This window comes from Coloeus monedula (assembly GCF_965178545.1).
Source record: "Coloeus monedula genome assembly, chromosome: 30".
Taxonomy (NCBI): Eukaryota; Metazoa; Chordata; class Aves; order Passeriformes; family Corvidae; genus Coloeus; species Coloeus monedula.
The window spans coordinates 1,871,481-1,886,233 of NC_138810.1; the positions used below are offsets into that span (position 1 = coordinate 1,871,481).

At 68.7% G+C, this 14,753-nt stretch overlaps 3 protein-coding genes across 3 annotated transcripts; 1 reads left to right on the forward strand and 2 right to left on the reverse strand.

Moving 5' to 3' along the window:
* Positions 1-408: 408 nt before the first annotated feature.
* Positions 409-2,367, reverse strand: FKBP11 (FKBP prolyl isomerase 11; the record flags this gene model as incomplete). The annotated part of the gene is made up of 6 exons (XM_082299085.1): positions 2,239-2,367; positions 1,689-1,754; positions 983-1,070; positions 858-891; positions 697-767; positions 409-626 (listed from the first exon to the last, which is right to left on the reverse strand). Exons 1-6 carry the CDS (start codon positions 2,353-2,355, stop codon positions 409-411), a joined length of 594 nt encoding a protein of 197 aa, XP_082155211.1. The 5' UTR covers positions 2,356-2,367.
* A 1,634-nt stretch (positions 2,368-4,001) lies between these two features.
* On the reverse strand, positions 4,002-6,877 carry ARF3 (ARF GTPase 3). Its single transcript, XM_082299197.1, has 5 exons — positions 6,812-6,877; positions 5,824-6,003; positions 5,603-5,713; positions 5,394-5,518; positions 4,002-4,972 (listed from the first exon to the last, which is right to left on the reverse strand). Exons 2-5 carry the CDS (start codon positions 5,969-5,971, stop codon positions 4,811-4,813), a joined length of 546 nt encoding a protein of 181 aa, XP_082155323.1. The 5' UTR covers positions 5,972-6,003; positions 6,812-6,877; the 3' UTR covers positions 4,002-4,810.
* Positions 6,878-9,718: 2,841 nt separating this feature from the next.
* Positions 9,719-11,569, forward strand: WNT1 (Wnt family member 1; the record flags this gene model as incomplete). Its single annotated transcript, XM_082299003.1, has 4 exons — positions 9,719-9,819; positions 10,093-10,346; positions 10,532-10,797; positions 11,081-11,569. 4 exons carry the CDS (start codon positions 9,719-9,721, stop codon positions 11,567-11,569), a joined length of 1,110 nt encoding a protein of 369 aa, XP_082155129.1.
* Between the last annotated feature and the right edge of the window lie 3,184 nt (positions 11,570-14,753).

Sequence of the window (14,753 nt, forward strand, 5' to 3'; positions counted from 1 at the left end):
CCACGCACAGGGACATTGGGCATGGCGCACCCCAAGAGCCTCTGGGGAGGGGTCAGCCACCTGGACCCCATTCCTGGCTCCATTCCTGGCTGCACCAGTTCCAGCTGAGGCTGCCTGGCAGACCAGAGACCTGTCCGGTGCTTGGGGCCACCGGGGACTGCAACTGCCTGGAAATGCCTTAAAAGAGCAAAACTGCCTGAAAATGTGCTCCAGGGTCTTATTTCTGGGATTCATTGAGCAGGGGCAGGGGGAGTGTCTGTCACCTCCCGCTCAGGTCTGACAGGACCCCTCAAGGCCCTGGAGCAGGCGGGGAGCTGACGGGTGCTCAGCCCCTTCCCACTGCTCTGTCCCCATCACTGTCCCAGGAAGAGCAGCCACGGAGCAGCCGCAGATGCCGAGAGGAAGTTTTTATTTCTTTTTGGCTTTGTTCCTCTTCTCCTCCTTCTGCTTTTTCTTGGAGACCTTGGGGCTGCTGGCCTTGCGGTACAGGTGGAACCCGATGAGCCCCAGCAGTGCCGGCACCAGCCCCAGGCACAGCAGCGGCAGCACCTCGTTCACCACCTTCTGCCAGTAACTGGCCCGGGACAGCCTCACCAGCTCCACCTCGAACCGCAGCACCGCGTCACCTGCAAGGGGGGCACAGCCTGAGCGGGGACCCCACAGAGACCCCACGGGGACCCTGAGGGCTGCGCTCACCTGGGATGGTGGGAGGAGAGCCCCGCTTGCCATAGGCTAAGTGAGGGGGGATGATGGCTCTGCGCTTCTCCCTGCCACAGCGAGAGCGTTGGTGCCACAAATTGTGGTGGGGACACTCGGGGGGGACACTGCCCATCCCCGGGTCCCCCATCTGCACTTACCCCACACACATGTCCAGCAGACTCTGCTCCAGACCTGTAACAGAGTGGGGTGGGGGTGAGTGGGGCTGGTCGGGGTTACCCCGGTTACCCCCCCCAATCCCGCTCCCCCTGAACCCCTCACTCACCGGGAATGACTTGGTGCTTGCCCAGCTCCACCTGCAGGGGGTCCCGGCTCAGTGAGGAGTCGATGATCCGGCCATCCTCCAGGCTGCCCTGTGGGGGACACGGCCACAGTCACTGCTGCGGTCACCCCTGGCACTTTTCTCTATGTGGATGCCAGCGTGTTCCCAGTGCTGCTCTGGTGCTGATCCCTGTGCTGATCCCAGTCCCTGTGGCCCCCCTGTGCCATCCCTGTGCTGATCCCAGTCCCGGCACACTCCGTGTCACTCTGGGACATCCCCACCCCTCCCAGTGCCCAGGGCCATCCCAAGGTAATCCTCGAGCTGATCCAGCGCCAGCCATGCCCATACTGGGGTCATCCCATGCCAGCCCCAGTGCAATCCCTGTGGCACTCCAGGTGCCACCCAGAGCCCATCCTGGGGCTGTCCCCATACCAGTCTCAGTGCCACCTTGTCACCATCCCCTTGTCCAGCCCAGTGCCGTCCTCATGCCCACCCCGGTGCCACCCCTACACTCACCCCAGTTCCACCACGGTACCATCCCATTGCCCACCCCGGTACCGCCCCATTGCCCACCCCGGTACCACCCCCGGTACCGCCCCGGTGCCGCCCCGGTGCCGGCCGAGGCCCCCCCGCCGGTGCCGGTGCCGGTGCCCCCGCCCCGCCCGCCGGAGCGCAGTGCTGACGTGTTCCTCCCGCCGCCCGCCCGCACCGTGTAGTGGATGTGCACCGTGTCCCCCGGCGCCGACAGCTCCGTGCAGCCCTCGGGGGGGGGCACCTGCAACGAGGAGGTCACGGGGAGCCGGGCCGGGGCCCCCTCGCCTCGGGGTCCACGCACCCCCCGTGCCCACGGGTCCCCCGAGCGCTCCGAGAGCCGAACTCCCATTCGGGCCCCCCGTCCTCGGTGCGCCGCGTTTCTCCGCCACAGCCCGGTCCTCCCGGTGCCCCACCATCGCAGCCCGGTTCTCCTGGTGCCCCCCCCCCCCCCCCATCGCAGCCGGGTTCTCCCGGTGCCCCGTGGCTCCCCCCTCCCACCGCCGCAGCCCGGTCTTCCCTGTGCCTCGTCCCCCATCCCGTGCCCAGGCCGGGCTCCCCGGTGCCCCCCGAGCAACACCATCCCGCCGGTGCCCCGTGTCCCGCCGGTCCCGCCGCTCCCCGCCGGTCCCGCCCCGGTCTCAGCTCTCCGCCCAAGGGGCCGCGTGGGTCCCCGGTGCCCGGTGTCTTCCGCGCAGCCCCGGTTCCCCCGTCCCCCCCGGGCTCACGATCGTCTCCAGCCGCAGCTCCCGAGCGCCGGTTTCGGTTTCGCTCTCGGCGGCACGGGAGAGCGGCGGCGGCGACAGCAGCAGTGCCAAGAACAGAAGCGCGGCGTGGAACGGCATGGCCGGGCTGGCGGCGGAGGAACGGGGACCGGGACCGGGACCGCCCCCCACTTCGTGCCCCGCCCCCGGGCCCGCCCCCGCACCGAGACCGGCCCCGGGACGGGCACCCGCAGCTGCTCCGGGCCCCAGCGGAGTTTGGGGACAGAAGGATTCTCGGGACCGGCCGCTGCATCGGTGCCCGGTTCCCCGCGTGGGGACCCAGCCCGGCCGGCACCTGGGTCCGGTCCTGCCCGGGCACCGTCCCGGAAGCTTCGGCCCGCACCGAGCGGGGGCTCCGGGTGAGGGCCAGAGTGGGGATCAAGGCGGAGGGTCTGGGCGGGGGTCCGGGCCGGGGGACCCCCGCCCAGGCACCGGTTGGATGCAGCCCCCGGTGTCCTGGCGCCGCCGGTGCCAGCAGGCGGCAGCACAGCCCGGGGAAACCGGCACCCACCGGGGCCCGGGACCCCTCCCCGGGTGCAGAACCCTTCTCCAGCACCCCGCGGGTGCAGGTCGTTCCTTCTCCTGGCACTTCAGCGACTCTTCCAGTCCCGGCTGTGCAGGACAAGAGAAGCCGAGCCCCGAGCCCAGCCGGGGGGGCCCGCTGGCCGGCTGGAGCCTGGTGGGACGGAACCTACCCCAGAGTCCCCGTCCCTGTGCCCGGGGATACCCAGCCTCTAGGGCAGAGCTGGGAACACACGGAATGCCCCCGGTCTGGCGGGGTCACACCGGCACATGGTGGCAGCCTGGATCTCGCTCCGTGTCAGCGGGGATGGCCTCACTGCCGGCCCTGGTGTCACCGGCCCCGGTGCAGCTCCGGGATGGTGACGACGTTGACGCCGGGTGCAGCTCCCGGACGACGGCATCGGCACGCCGGCCCCACCGGCGCACCCACATACCAGCCTCGGTTGCCGAGAGGTGGGGAAGCCGGGCTGGCGGCTGGGCCCGGGGCCCTAATGGGATTAGGGGCGCCGGGTCAGCCCTCGCCACACAAAGCCGTTGGTCCAGCCGGTGGGAACGCGTCAGTGCCGGCTCCGCTGCTCCCACCCACCGGGGACTCCCGGTCATCCACGCCGCAGCCCCCCGATGCAGCTCCCAGAGCCCCGGTCACCTGCACTGGAGCTCCCCCACGTCATCTCCACAGCCCCCAGCCCACCAGTGAGCTCTGGTCACCCCCATTCCAGGCCCTCTGCAGCTCCCACCCACCAGGGAGCCCCGGACACCCCCAGCACAGCCCCCTGGTGTCACCAACACCAACAGCTCCCCAGCCACCAGTCCAGAGGGGACACGGAGATGGGATGGCAGTGCTGGCCCCAAATGCGACTCAGTCCCCCTTACCCCGTGCGGGGGGGTGGCACGGGGGGGCCAAGTTCCACTCGCGCCCATCCCAGCACTGGCACCGTCCCCACGCCCCAGCTGGGATTAGCGCTAATGGGATTTACCATTTCATCCAATATTCCCCTAAAGATGAGCCTGGGAAGGGGGGGGCCCCTCCTCACCCCCTGCCAGCCCCACCTCACCCCCCCTGCCCCGTTAAGCTCTTTCTAATTAAAGCCAGTCCGGGGCTGTCCATCACTGTCCCCTCTGCAGGACCCCCACGCTGGGGGGGCTGCGGAAGAAGAGACGAGGGGCAGCGCTACATAAAACATGTTTAATATCCAAGGGGGGGGTCAGGGGAGGTCACCCACCGTCTCAGGCGCAGGGGGCTGGGGGGGTAGGGGTGAGAACACACGTCCCTGGACAGGGCAGAGCCGCAGCGACACGTCACACCAAGCACAGACCGGGGGTATAAATACGGTGCTGGGGGCGGGGAGGGGGGGGCACAGTACGGGGTGGGGGGGACACCGTCCGTCCGTGAAGGGCAGGGACATACAATCACTATGCTGGCATGATGGGGGGAGGCAGGCGGCCAGGGAGAGGAGGGGTGGGGGCATGGCCAAGGGGACCCCAGGAGTCCTGGCGGCCCCGTGCTCCCCCCTCCACGGGGGTCACGCTGCGGGGAGGAGACCTGCCTCGAAGTGACATGGGGGGGCCGGGGACGTGTGGGATGCCCGGGGGGGCACACGGGGCCGGGAGGGGGTGCTGGGAGGGAGGGGGAAGTGTATAGTCCCAAATCCCCCCCCATGGCCCTGCTGCCCCCACATTTGGTCCAGAGGAAGGCGAGGGGTGCAGGGACATGCATGGGGACGGGGTATCTCCGGCCCCCCCCGGCAGGGCAGTGCCAAGGTGGCCCCCCGCCCAGCCCCCATCCCACCCTCCCGGGGCTCTGCCCCTGCCCCCCTGGGCGTTATATAGAGCTCTAATTCCACGCACGCACACACGAGATCCGAGGGGAACCAGGGGGACCCCAAAAAAGGCGAAAAACCCCACAGCAACCGGTGCCAGAAGAAAGCAAAACCCAACCAGGGCAGGGAGGGGGCGGCCGGGGGGGGCCCTGGCGCGGCCCAGGGGGACCGGGGGGGCACAAGAGGACCCCCCCTCACTTCTTGTTCTTGAGCTGATTGGCGAGCCAGTCGAGGCCCTCGTAGAGCCCGTCCCCGCTGGTGGCACAGGTGGCCTGGATGTACCAGTTACGGTGGCGCAGGGAATGCAGCCCCAGCTTGTCCGTGATCTCTGCTGCGTTCATGGCATTGGGCAGGTCCTGGAGCAGACAAGGGAGGTCACACAGGGGCCCGACGCTGCAGCAACAGATACAACCCCTCCATGGGGGCTGGCACCAGCCCTGATGCCATGGGGGTGGGCACAACCTTGCCACAGGGGACCGTCGTGAGCCCTGATGCTACAGGAAGGGGCAGGAATCTGCCATGGGAATGTGAGACACCGGCTCTGACACCACAGGGATGGCCACAGGGCGTTAAAGACCAGCCCTGGTGCCATGGGGGTGGCCCTGGGGGCCAGCACCATCCCTGATGCCACAGGGATGGCCGTGGCTCTGCCACACAGTCTCCTTGACACCAGCCTTGATGCCACAGGCACAGGAGGTCCTACCACAGGACACCTGCCCTGACACCCTGGGGACAGTCTCAGTCCCACCCCAGGGCCCTCCCCACCCCCAGACCCACCTGCTTGTTGGCGAAGACGAGGAGGACGGCGTCCCGCAGCTCATCCTCTGCCAGCATCCGCATCAGCTCCTCCCGCGCCTCGTTCACCCGCTCCCGGTCGTTGCTGTCCACCACAAAGATCAGCCCTGGGGAGAGCAGCGGGCACTGACGGGGTCTCTGCAGTCACCCCGCTCCCCGAGTCCCCCCACTGCATCCCCTGAGACACCTACCCTGGGTGTTTTGGAAGTAATGCCTCCAGAGGGGCCGGATCTTGTCCTGCCCACCCACATCCCACACGGTGAAGCTGATGTTCTTGTACTCCACCGTCTCCACGTTGAACCCTGCGGGGAGCGACAGCGGAGGGAAACTGAGGCACGGGGAGCCGCGAGCTCCTTCAAAGGAGCCCTGATGGGGAGAGGTCTCTGCTCGGTGCCCCCCCAACCCCACCCACCGATGGTGGGGATGGTGGTGACGATCTCCCCCAGTTTGAGCTTGTAGAGGATGGTGGTCTTCCCAGCAGCGTCCAGCCCCACCATCAGGATCCGCATCTCCTTCTTCCCAATCAGGCTCTTCAGCAGGTTCCCGAAGATGTTGCCCATGGTGACGGCGGCGCTGGCTCCGAGGCCGGATCCTGCGGGGGCATGGGGCAGGCTGGGGGAGGCCCTGAAATCTGCAGGGGTGGGGCTGAAGGGGTCCTCTGTGCTTGGGGGGGGGGGGGCCTGCGGGGATCAGGGATCCTCATGTCCTGGGGGGATGCAGGGCTTGGGGGATCCCAGGCAAGGGGCTGGGGAGGGGGCCACGCACTGCATGGGGGTGTCCCCGTGTGCAGCTCGATATGGGGGGGCTGCAAAGACAGGGATCCTGAGGCCCCCCCGCTGTACCCTGCAAAAGGACAGCCCAGGGCGCTGCACTGGGGGAAACTGAGGCAGGGCTGCCGCCCTCCTCGAGGGGAGCAGAGCCCCCCCGGACCCGGCCCCTCCTCTGCACCTCCGGCCTCTGCACGACCCCCCCCCATCACCGCAGCCTCGCCAGAGGGGGAGGCCCCCATCGCCCCCCCCGCACCGCAGCGCGCCCCTTCCCCCCCAGCGTGTGCAGCCCCCGCGCCCCCGGGACCCCCGAATTCACCGCTACCCCCCCCTTTACCACTCCCCCCATCGCAGCGCGCCCCCAAATCACCGCCTCTCCACCCCGCACTGCGCCGCCCCCCCCTTGCGCATTGCCCCCCGCCCCCGCCCGCCGCACCGCACCGCATCTCCCCCCCGCCCCCGGTGCGACCCCCTACCCCCCGGGGCTCCGCGCCCCCGCCGCACCGGGCACCCCGGCACGCGTTGCAGCCCCCCCCCCCCGCGCCGGTCCGGTGCCGACCCCCCCCGTGTACCCCCACAGCCCCCACGGCGATGCCCGCGCCCCGCATCCCCGAGCGGTGCGGCCCCCCGCACCTGGTGCCGGTGCCGGTGCCGGTGCCGCCCCCGCCGCCGCTGACTCTGCACCGCTCCCGCCGCCGGAAGCGGAGGCCCCGATCGCGCCGATCTCGCGAGAGCACCCGGTACCCCCCCCCACCCCGCCGCCCCGCACCGCTTCCCGCACCCCCCCCCCCTCGGGGACCGGGGGCGCGCGCGGGGAGCGGCGGGGTGGGGGGGGCGGCGGGGGGTGCAATCGCGAGAGCCACGAGGCGTTACCATGGCAACGGCTGCAGCAGTGCGGGGGGGGGACGCTGTGAGGGGGAGTCCCCGTGTGTGTGCCCCCCCCCCCTCCCGCTATGAGCCCGTTCCTGGGGGCACCGGGACCCGCACCGGTGGGGCAGAGCCTCGTCCAAAGGGGAGCTGCGCCGGCGAGGCGGGATGGGGATGTGGGGAGAGGGGGGTCCTGGATCTTCCCCCCCTCTATGAGCACCGGGAGGCAGAGTCCCGACCGGCGGGGGGGGGGTCCTGTGCTTCACGGGGGGCGGGGACCCCAACACCGTCACGGGGGAACAGGCTGAGCACCCCCGCACCGTCCCGACATCGTCGGTACCGAGGCCGTCCCGGTGCTCGCAGGGTAGGGGCCGGGACCGGGCGCGGGGGACCCCCGGGTGCTTCCCACGTCCGTCTGTCCCCGTTGTCCGTCTGTCTGTCCCTGCTCGGTGCCACGGATGCCCCCCGCCTACAGGCAGGTACCGGCGGCCACCCCAGGGGCACCGGGCAGCACCGGCTGCCCCGACGGCTGCGGGAACGGTTCCAGCGGCACCCCAGGACCGGGGGGGATCCCGAGCATCGGGCCGCAGGGCCGCCGTGGGCTGCAGCAGAGGGGGTGGGGGGAACGGGGGCTCGGGGCAGTGGGCAGGGGGTGCGAGAGCCGGAGGGTCCCGGGATGGAGCGGGGGAGGCGAGGGCCGTGGTTGCGCCCCGCCGCTGGTGGCACAGCCCCGGGCAGGGCCCTCCCAGCCGCGCCCCGGGGCCTCCCCGCGGCCGCTGACCTCAGCCCCGGGAGCCCCGACGGGGCGGAGGCCCGAGGGCGTGGACACGGCCCGGCCCGGCCGGGAACCGGGGCGGGAGCGCCGTGCTGGAGCAGACCCCGGGTCGGCCCTGGGCTCCTCCCGGGCCGGGGAAAGGGGTGCGGGTGGGTGCCGGTGCGAGCCCCCCACCCCCGCTGCCGTCCCGGGCTTTGTCCGTCCTTGAATTAAACTGGTGAGCGGCGGCCCCGGGCCGTGACGGGAGAGCGGGGCTAATCCGGCCCCGCATGACTGGTCCGGGGAAACCGCGGCGGGGGGATTACCCCCCCCGGTCCCCGCCCCAACGGGGGACTCAGCTCAGGCCCCCCGGCCCGTCGGGCCCCGCACTGGGGACTTCACACCCGCCCACACCCGGCCCGGGCGGGGGGTGACGAGGACAGAGTCTTGTCCCAACCGAGACCGGGCCAGCACCGGCCCTGCGTGACCGTGTTCTGGCCGTGGGCACGTCAGGCCTCGCCCGCCAGCGTCCGAGCACCCCCTGCCCTTCGTTCTATCCCTCATCCCTCAATCCCTCCACTTGCCCGGTCCATCCCTACCTCCGACACCCGGTACCGGCCCAGACTGGGCGCTTCCGGGCAACGCGAGTTGTAGACACCGTGGGTGTCAACGGGCACGTTCACGGGGCTCCGGGGTGCCGCCGGGACAGCCCGGGACAAGCCGGGCTCGAGCGGCTAGAAGAGGCTGTCGCCCCGTCCCGCCGGGCACGGACCAGGACGGGAGAGGGTTCCATGGGCTCTGGAGAGGCGCCGACGCAGCCTCGACGGTCCACGTCCCGGGGGGCTGCATGTGGTGTACCCCGGAAAGCCAGTGGCCCCGGGACGGTGTCCCCGGGCTTTCCCGGGATTGTGGTCCCCGTGAGCCCTGGGTTGTCACGGAACTCTGCCTCCCCCGTGCGCCCCGGACTGTCCCGGGAGATCCCGTCACTCCTGTGCACCCCGGGCTGTCCCGGGACATCCCGCGCTATCCCAGTTCCCCGCTCCCTCCGTGCTCTCGGAGCCATCCGGGGCCGTCCCGGGTTATTCCGGGACCGGCTCCTCCTTGCGCCGGGAGCTGTCGCGGGCCGTGCCGGGCTCCCCCCGCCGGTGCCGGTGCCTGTGGAACGTGTGCGCGGGACGGCAGAGAAGGCGGGGGGCGACAGCCGGGAGCTCTGGGCACGGGGCCGGGGCGCAGCCACCCGCCGGGCTAATCCGGGCCGTGACGGACAGCCCCGGCGCCGCCGCTCCCGCCGCCCCGTAAGAGGTGCCGCAGCTCCGCCGCTCCCCATTGTTAGGGCGAGGACGCGGGGAGGCCCCGCGCGGCGGGACCGGCCCACGGGGACCCTCCGCGCCGCCCCTATAAGAGGGAAGGGGCTGGAAGATGCTCCCGGGTGCTGAGCGCTGTGCACCCGCCGCGCCGAGACGAGTCCAGCCGTGCCGGCTCCCCGGGGAGCTGCCGGTACCGACCACCGGCACCGGGTACCGCGCACGGACCGCCGAGAACCAGCACCACTACCGACACTGGGTACCGCGCACAGAGTGCCGAGCGCCGGGCACAGAGCACCGGGTCCCCAGCACCGGCACCGCGAACGGAGCGCCCGACGCCGCGCTCCAGGGCCCGGTCAGTGTGCGCTGGGCACCGCACCCCCGACGCCGCGCCCCGGCCACCGGCTGCAGCCCGGTGGCGGTGGCGGTGCCGGCCCGCCCGCCCGCCCGCCCGGCGCTCCCCGCGTCCCCCCGCGGCCGTCCTCATCTCGGAGCCGCCCCGCGCGTCCGGAAACACGCGTGGATGTAGCGGCCGGGCCGGGGGCTCTGCGGCACCATAAATACCGGGACGGCCGCTCGCCCGCGCACTCTGCCGGGGCTCCCGGGGCCGGAGCCATGCGCGCCGCCGCGCTGGGGCTGGCGCTCCGGGCACTCTGGGCTCTGGCCCTCTCCTCCCTCTCCAACACGCTGGCAGTGAACAACAGCGGGCGGTGGTGGTGAGTCGGACAGCACCGGCACCGGCACCGGTACCGGCAGCGGGGTGGTGAGGCGGGAGGGCAGGGCTGGCACAGGCACAGCAGACACTGCCCCGTGCCCAGGGATGGGGTGTGCGGGGGGACACAGGGCTGCGACCCCCGTTTGGGATCCCTACAGGGATACCGGGGAGGAAGATGCTCCGGTCACATCGAGGAGCGCCCAGGGAGGTTGAGGTGAGGAGGGAGGTGCTGGGCACCCCCCACCAGTGGTCACCATCCCCACCTGTGCCACAGGGGCATCATCAACGTGGCCTCGTCCACCAACCTGCTGACGGACTCCAAGAACGTGCAGCTGGTTCTGGACCCCAGCCTGCAGCTGCTGAGCCGAAAGCAGCGCAAGCTGATCCGGCAGAACCCCGGCATCCTGCACAGCGTCAGCTCCGGCCTCCAGACAGCCATCAAGGAGTGCAAGTGGCAGTTCCGCAACCGCCGCTGGAACTGTCCCACCTCCCAGGGCCCCAACATCTTCGGCAAAATCGTCAACCGGGGTGAGGCTGGGGGGCAGCGCAGGGGTCCCCAGACCTCCTCCAAGCACCCCCGTGTTGGGATGCTCAGCAAAGCTCCCCTGGTTTGCCATGGGGCATCACCAGCCCATCGTGACGGAGGGTCGGGGGTGCCGGTGGGAACCCCTTCCCCATCCCGGCAGCTTCCTGAGGCCCCGCTCCCTCCACAGGCTGCCGGGAGACGGCGTTCATCTTTGCCATCACCAGTGCCGGTGTGACACACTCGGTTGCCCGGTCGTGCTCAGAGGGGTCCATCGAGTCCTGCACCTGTGACTACCGGCGCCGTGGCCCTGGGGGTCCTGACTGGCACTGGGGGGGCTGCAGTGACAACATCGACTTTGGTCGCCTCTTTGGGAGGGAGTTTGTGGACTCCAGTGAGAAGGGCCGAGACCTGCGTTTCCTCATGAACCTGCACAACAACGAGGCTGGGCGCATGGTGAGGGCACTGGGGGCTTGGTGAGGGCACTGGGGAATGGTGAGGGCACTGGGGGCTGTGGGCAGCGCTGGGGTGGGCACGGAGGTGAGCACGGCCACCAAGACCCTCAGCCTGCTCCCATGCGTGGGCTGGGAACTGTTTGAGATGGGTTTCCCACTTGTCTTTGGGACAAGTGATGTCTGAGCGGGATGTGATGCTGCAGAAACGAGGGGTGTAGGAGCATGGTGGTCCCCGGAGGGGTCCCAGGCTGCTCACAAGGCCCCAAATTCCCCCTTCCTTCCAGACGGTCTTCTCGGAGATGCGCCAGGAGTGCAAGTGCCACGGCATGTCCGGCTCCTGCACCGTCCGCACCTGCTGGATGCGGCTGCCCACCTTCCGTGCCGTGGGCGACGTCCTGAAGGATCGCTTCGACGGCGCTTCCCGTGTCATCTACGGCAACAAGGGCAGCAACCGGGCATCACGGGTGGAGCTGCATCACTTGGAGCCCGAGAACCCGGCCCACAAGCCCCCCTCGCCCCACGACCTCGTCTACTTTGAGAAATCCCCCAATTTCTGCACCTACAGCGGGAAGACGGGCACAGCGGGCACAGCCGGGCGGTTCTGCAACAGCTCCTCGCCGGGGCTGGACGGGTGCGAGCTGCTGTGCTGCGGGCGCGGGTACCGCACGCGCACCCAGCGCGTCACCGAGCGCTGCAACTGCACCTTCCACTGGTGCTGCCACGTCAGCTGCCTCAACTGCACCAACACCCAGGTGCTGCACGAGTGCCTGTGACCTGCCCCGGGACCACCCTGCCCAGCCCCGGAGGGGGTCTGCGCCACCCACCCCCCATGACGGGTGCCCGGCTGGATTGAAGGCACCCAGGGGTGGGGGTGTGGATGTGTCCTAGGGACCCCCATCCCGCCATGGGTGGGCTCAGTGCCACGCACCTTCCCGGCCACCCCCCGGCTCCACGGGGTCCCTTCTTGCTGTAAATAAAATATTTATTGTGGACGGTTCGGTGCCGCCGCCCCCACCCTGCTTCACTGGCCCCGGGCCCTGTTTTTTATAATTAAAGATAATAATTAATAATAATTAATAATGATGATGCTTTGTTACAGGTGTCACTGATAGCCTTTAGAGAAGAATAAAGAATATATTTTTCTCAGTCCTGCCCCGATTCGTGTCTGGGGGGGCTGGGGGAAGGAGGGGATGAGCTGTGGGGGGACACCAATGTATCCCAAACTGTGTGATGTGCTGCCCATGTCCATCTGTCCATCCATCACTTCTCCATCCCCTCACCTCCCCATTCCACGTCCATCAGCCCCTCCGGCTGCTGTCTGTCCATCTTTCTCCTCCTTCCCTCCACTCTCTGACATCCCCTCCCCGCAGACCCCCTTCTTTCTCCCGCTGTGCCCGTCTCCATCCCAGCCATTCCTGCCGCCGCTCCCGGCCGGGACGTCCATCCCCACGGCTGCGGCGCCCATCACCATGGCACCTTGACTGCAGCATCTCCGATGCTGGAATTTGCCGGGGCGGTGGGGCTGGTGCCGCCGAGGCCGGGCGTTGGGAGCGGCCCCGGGAGGTACAAGACGACAGACAGGGAATGAGCATCGTCCATCACTGCTCCCGGCCAGGGCTGACGGCTCCCCTTGGCTCCGGGGGAAAAGCAGGGCCGGGGAGGGCACCGAGGTTACCGGGGCAGGGGCCAAAGGGGACAGAGATGGCCACTGGCCCCACAAACAGCCCCACATCCATGCGTGGGGTCTGACCACAACCGGAGAAAGGCTGTGGCAAAGGTGGGGGGAAGCTCCGTGGTTGGCAGGTGCTCTGCTGGCATGGCTGTCCTCCTGGGACAGGCATCTCTCTGGGACAGACTTCCCTCCGGGATGGGCATCCCTCTGGAATGGGTATCCCTCTGGAATGGGCATCCTCCTGGGACAGTCCTCCCACTGGAGTGGGCACCCCACCGGGATGGGAATTCAGCACACAGGACATGTCCTGAGATGGGCTGAAATTTCCCTGGGATAAGCATCCCACAGGGGTGGGCATATTCCCAGAATGGGCATCCCTGGGAAGGGCATCCTTTGGGGACAGGTATCCCACGGGGACGGGTTTCCCACCAAGGTGGGTACCCCTCTGTGACAGGCACCCCTGGGGTGGGCACATATCCCCCCCTGCACCGTGACTTCACACTTGGGGACATCAAAACCTTCATCTCTGTGTCTGGGGGACCCCAGCCCGGTGCCCACCTGTCACAGGGGTCCCCACAGCCTGGGCTCCCCCCCCCCCCCAGAGCTGGGAACCCCTCGGGGCCCCTGAGGCTCTGCCGCATCAAAGGCTGCGGGATGACGCTGCCACCACCCGAAATATCCCGCGGAGCCGATAGTGGAAAAGTTGATGTTTAGACTCAGAGGAGGGGGGGAAAAACACCCTGGAGGCCCCTGCTGCCCGCGCCAAGGTCAAAACACAGCCCAGCGTGGAGAGTAAAATACCAAAACGCAAGGAAAACGCCTGGAAAGGAACACAGCCCGAAATAACCCTCCGAGCATCTCCCGCCTGCCGGGTTATCTGCCTGCTAAATTCTGCTCCTGCTTCAGCATGAAAATAGCCTGTTTTCCTGCGGTAGGAGTCAGGAATATAGATAATGACATTCTTATAAGTCACCTCTGTTACTCAGCTTTTCCTGCATGTCCTGCTGGGCACCTCGGGCAGCCGCGACCCCCGGGCGGGCAGAGGCACCCCGGGCACAGACCTCCCCGGCTTGGACAAATACTCCTGGGTGCTGGAAATAGCTGCTGTGGGCCAGCGCAGGGACAGGGACAGGGCGGTCCCATCCTGCAGCAGCCTGTCACATCTGGGAAGCCGGGTAACAGCTGGATGGTGGCCACAAGCTGGGCCTGATGAGGGCTGGGACAACCCCCTTCAGGGATGGGGTGCTGGGGGGCTCTGCCCGGGGATGTGAGACAGAGAGACAGGATGACACATGGAAATGCAGGACAGAGGGACAGGGGAGCTTCCAGGGTAGAAGGAAGGTGTCATTCCCAGAAATGCAGGACACTGGACAGGACAGTACCCAGAGGTGTGGGAAAGAAGGACAGGACAGTGCCCAAAGTTTCAGGACAGAGGGACAGGATGACACAGAGAGATGCAGGACAGAGCCATGCCAAGAGGTGTGGGTCAGAAGGCAGGTGTCATTCCCAGAATCCAGACAGAGGGACAGGACAGTGCCCAGAGATGCAGGACAGACAGACAGAGCTGTGCCCACCTGCCCAGACTCTCAGCTGGCCCCGTTCCACCTGCGGGACCGCCCCCCATCCCATCCCATCCCATCCCATCCCATCCCATCCCATCCCATCCCATCCCATCCCATCCCATCCCATCCCATCCCATCCCATCCCCTGTCACCATCGCCAGCGGCACAGCCCCGTCCCGGCTCCCCTCGCCTCCGGTCGATGCGGACCCACGTCCCGCCAGCTCCCGGCTTGTCCGGCCGCCCCCTCCCATCCGCCGCATTCCTCCGGCGCGGGGCCAACGCGCCCAGCAACGGTGGCAGCGCTGGCCTCTAATCCCCGGGCATGCCAGCCCCGGGGGGACCGTCGCCGTCACCCACTCCCTGATAGGTGACCAATGCCCGAGACGAACAATTAGGGACAAAGCGGAGCCGCCGGGGGCTAACGCCGGCCTTCACGGGTGCCTTGTGCGGCATTCGGCGGGTTTAATGAATTGTCCATCAATCCTTTCAGCTCCGCTCGCCCGGGCTGGATTAATCTGAGAAGCCGCAGTGGGGAAGGAGCCGCTAAGCCTGTATTTATTACTCTGCCATTGTAACTAATTGAGGTAATTATCTGTGACTCCAACCCCGCGCAACAATGCCGCATTCACCGGACCCTTCCCACCGGCTCCTCGCGCGGCCTGGGAGAGCCAGCACCGCGGGCAGGACCGCGGGGATGCAGGGACACGCTGGGGACGGCGGGAT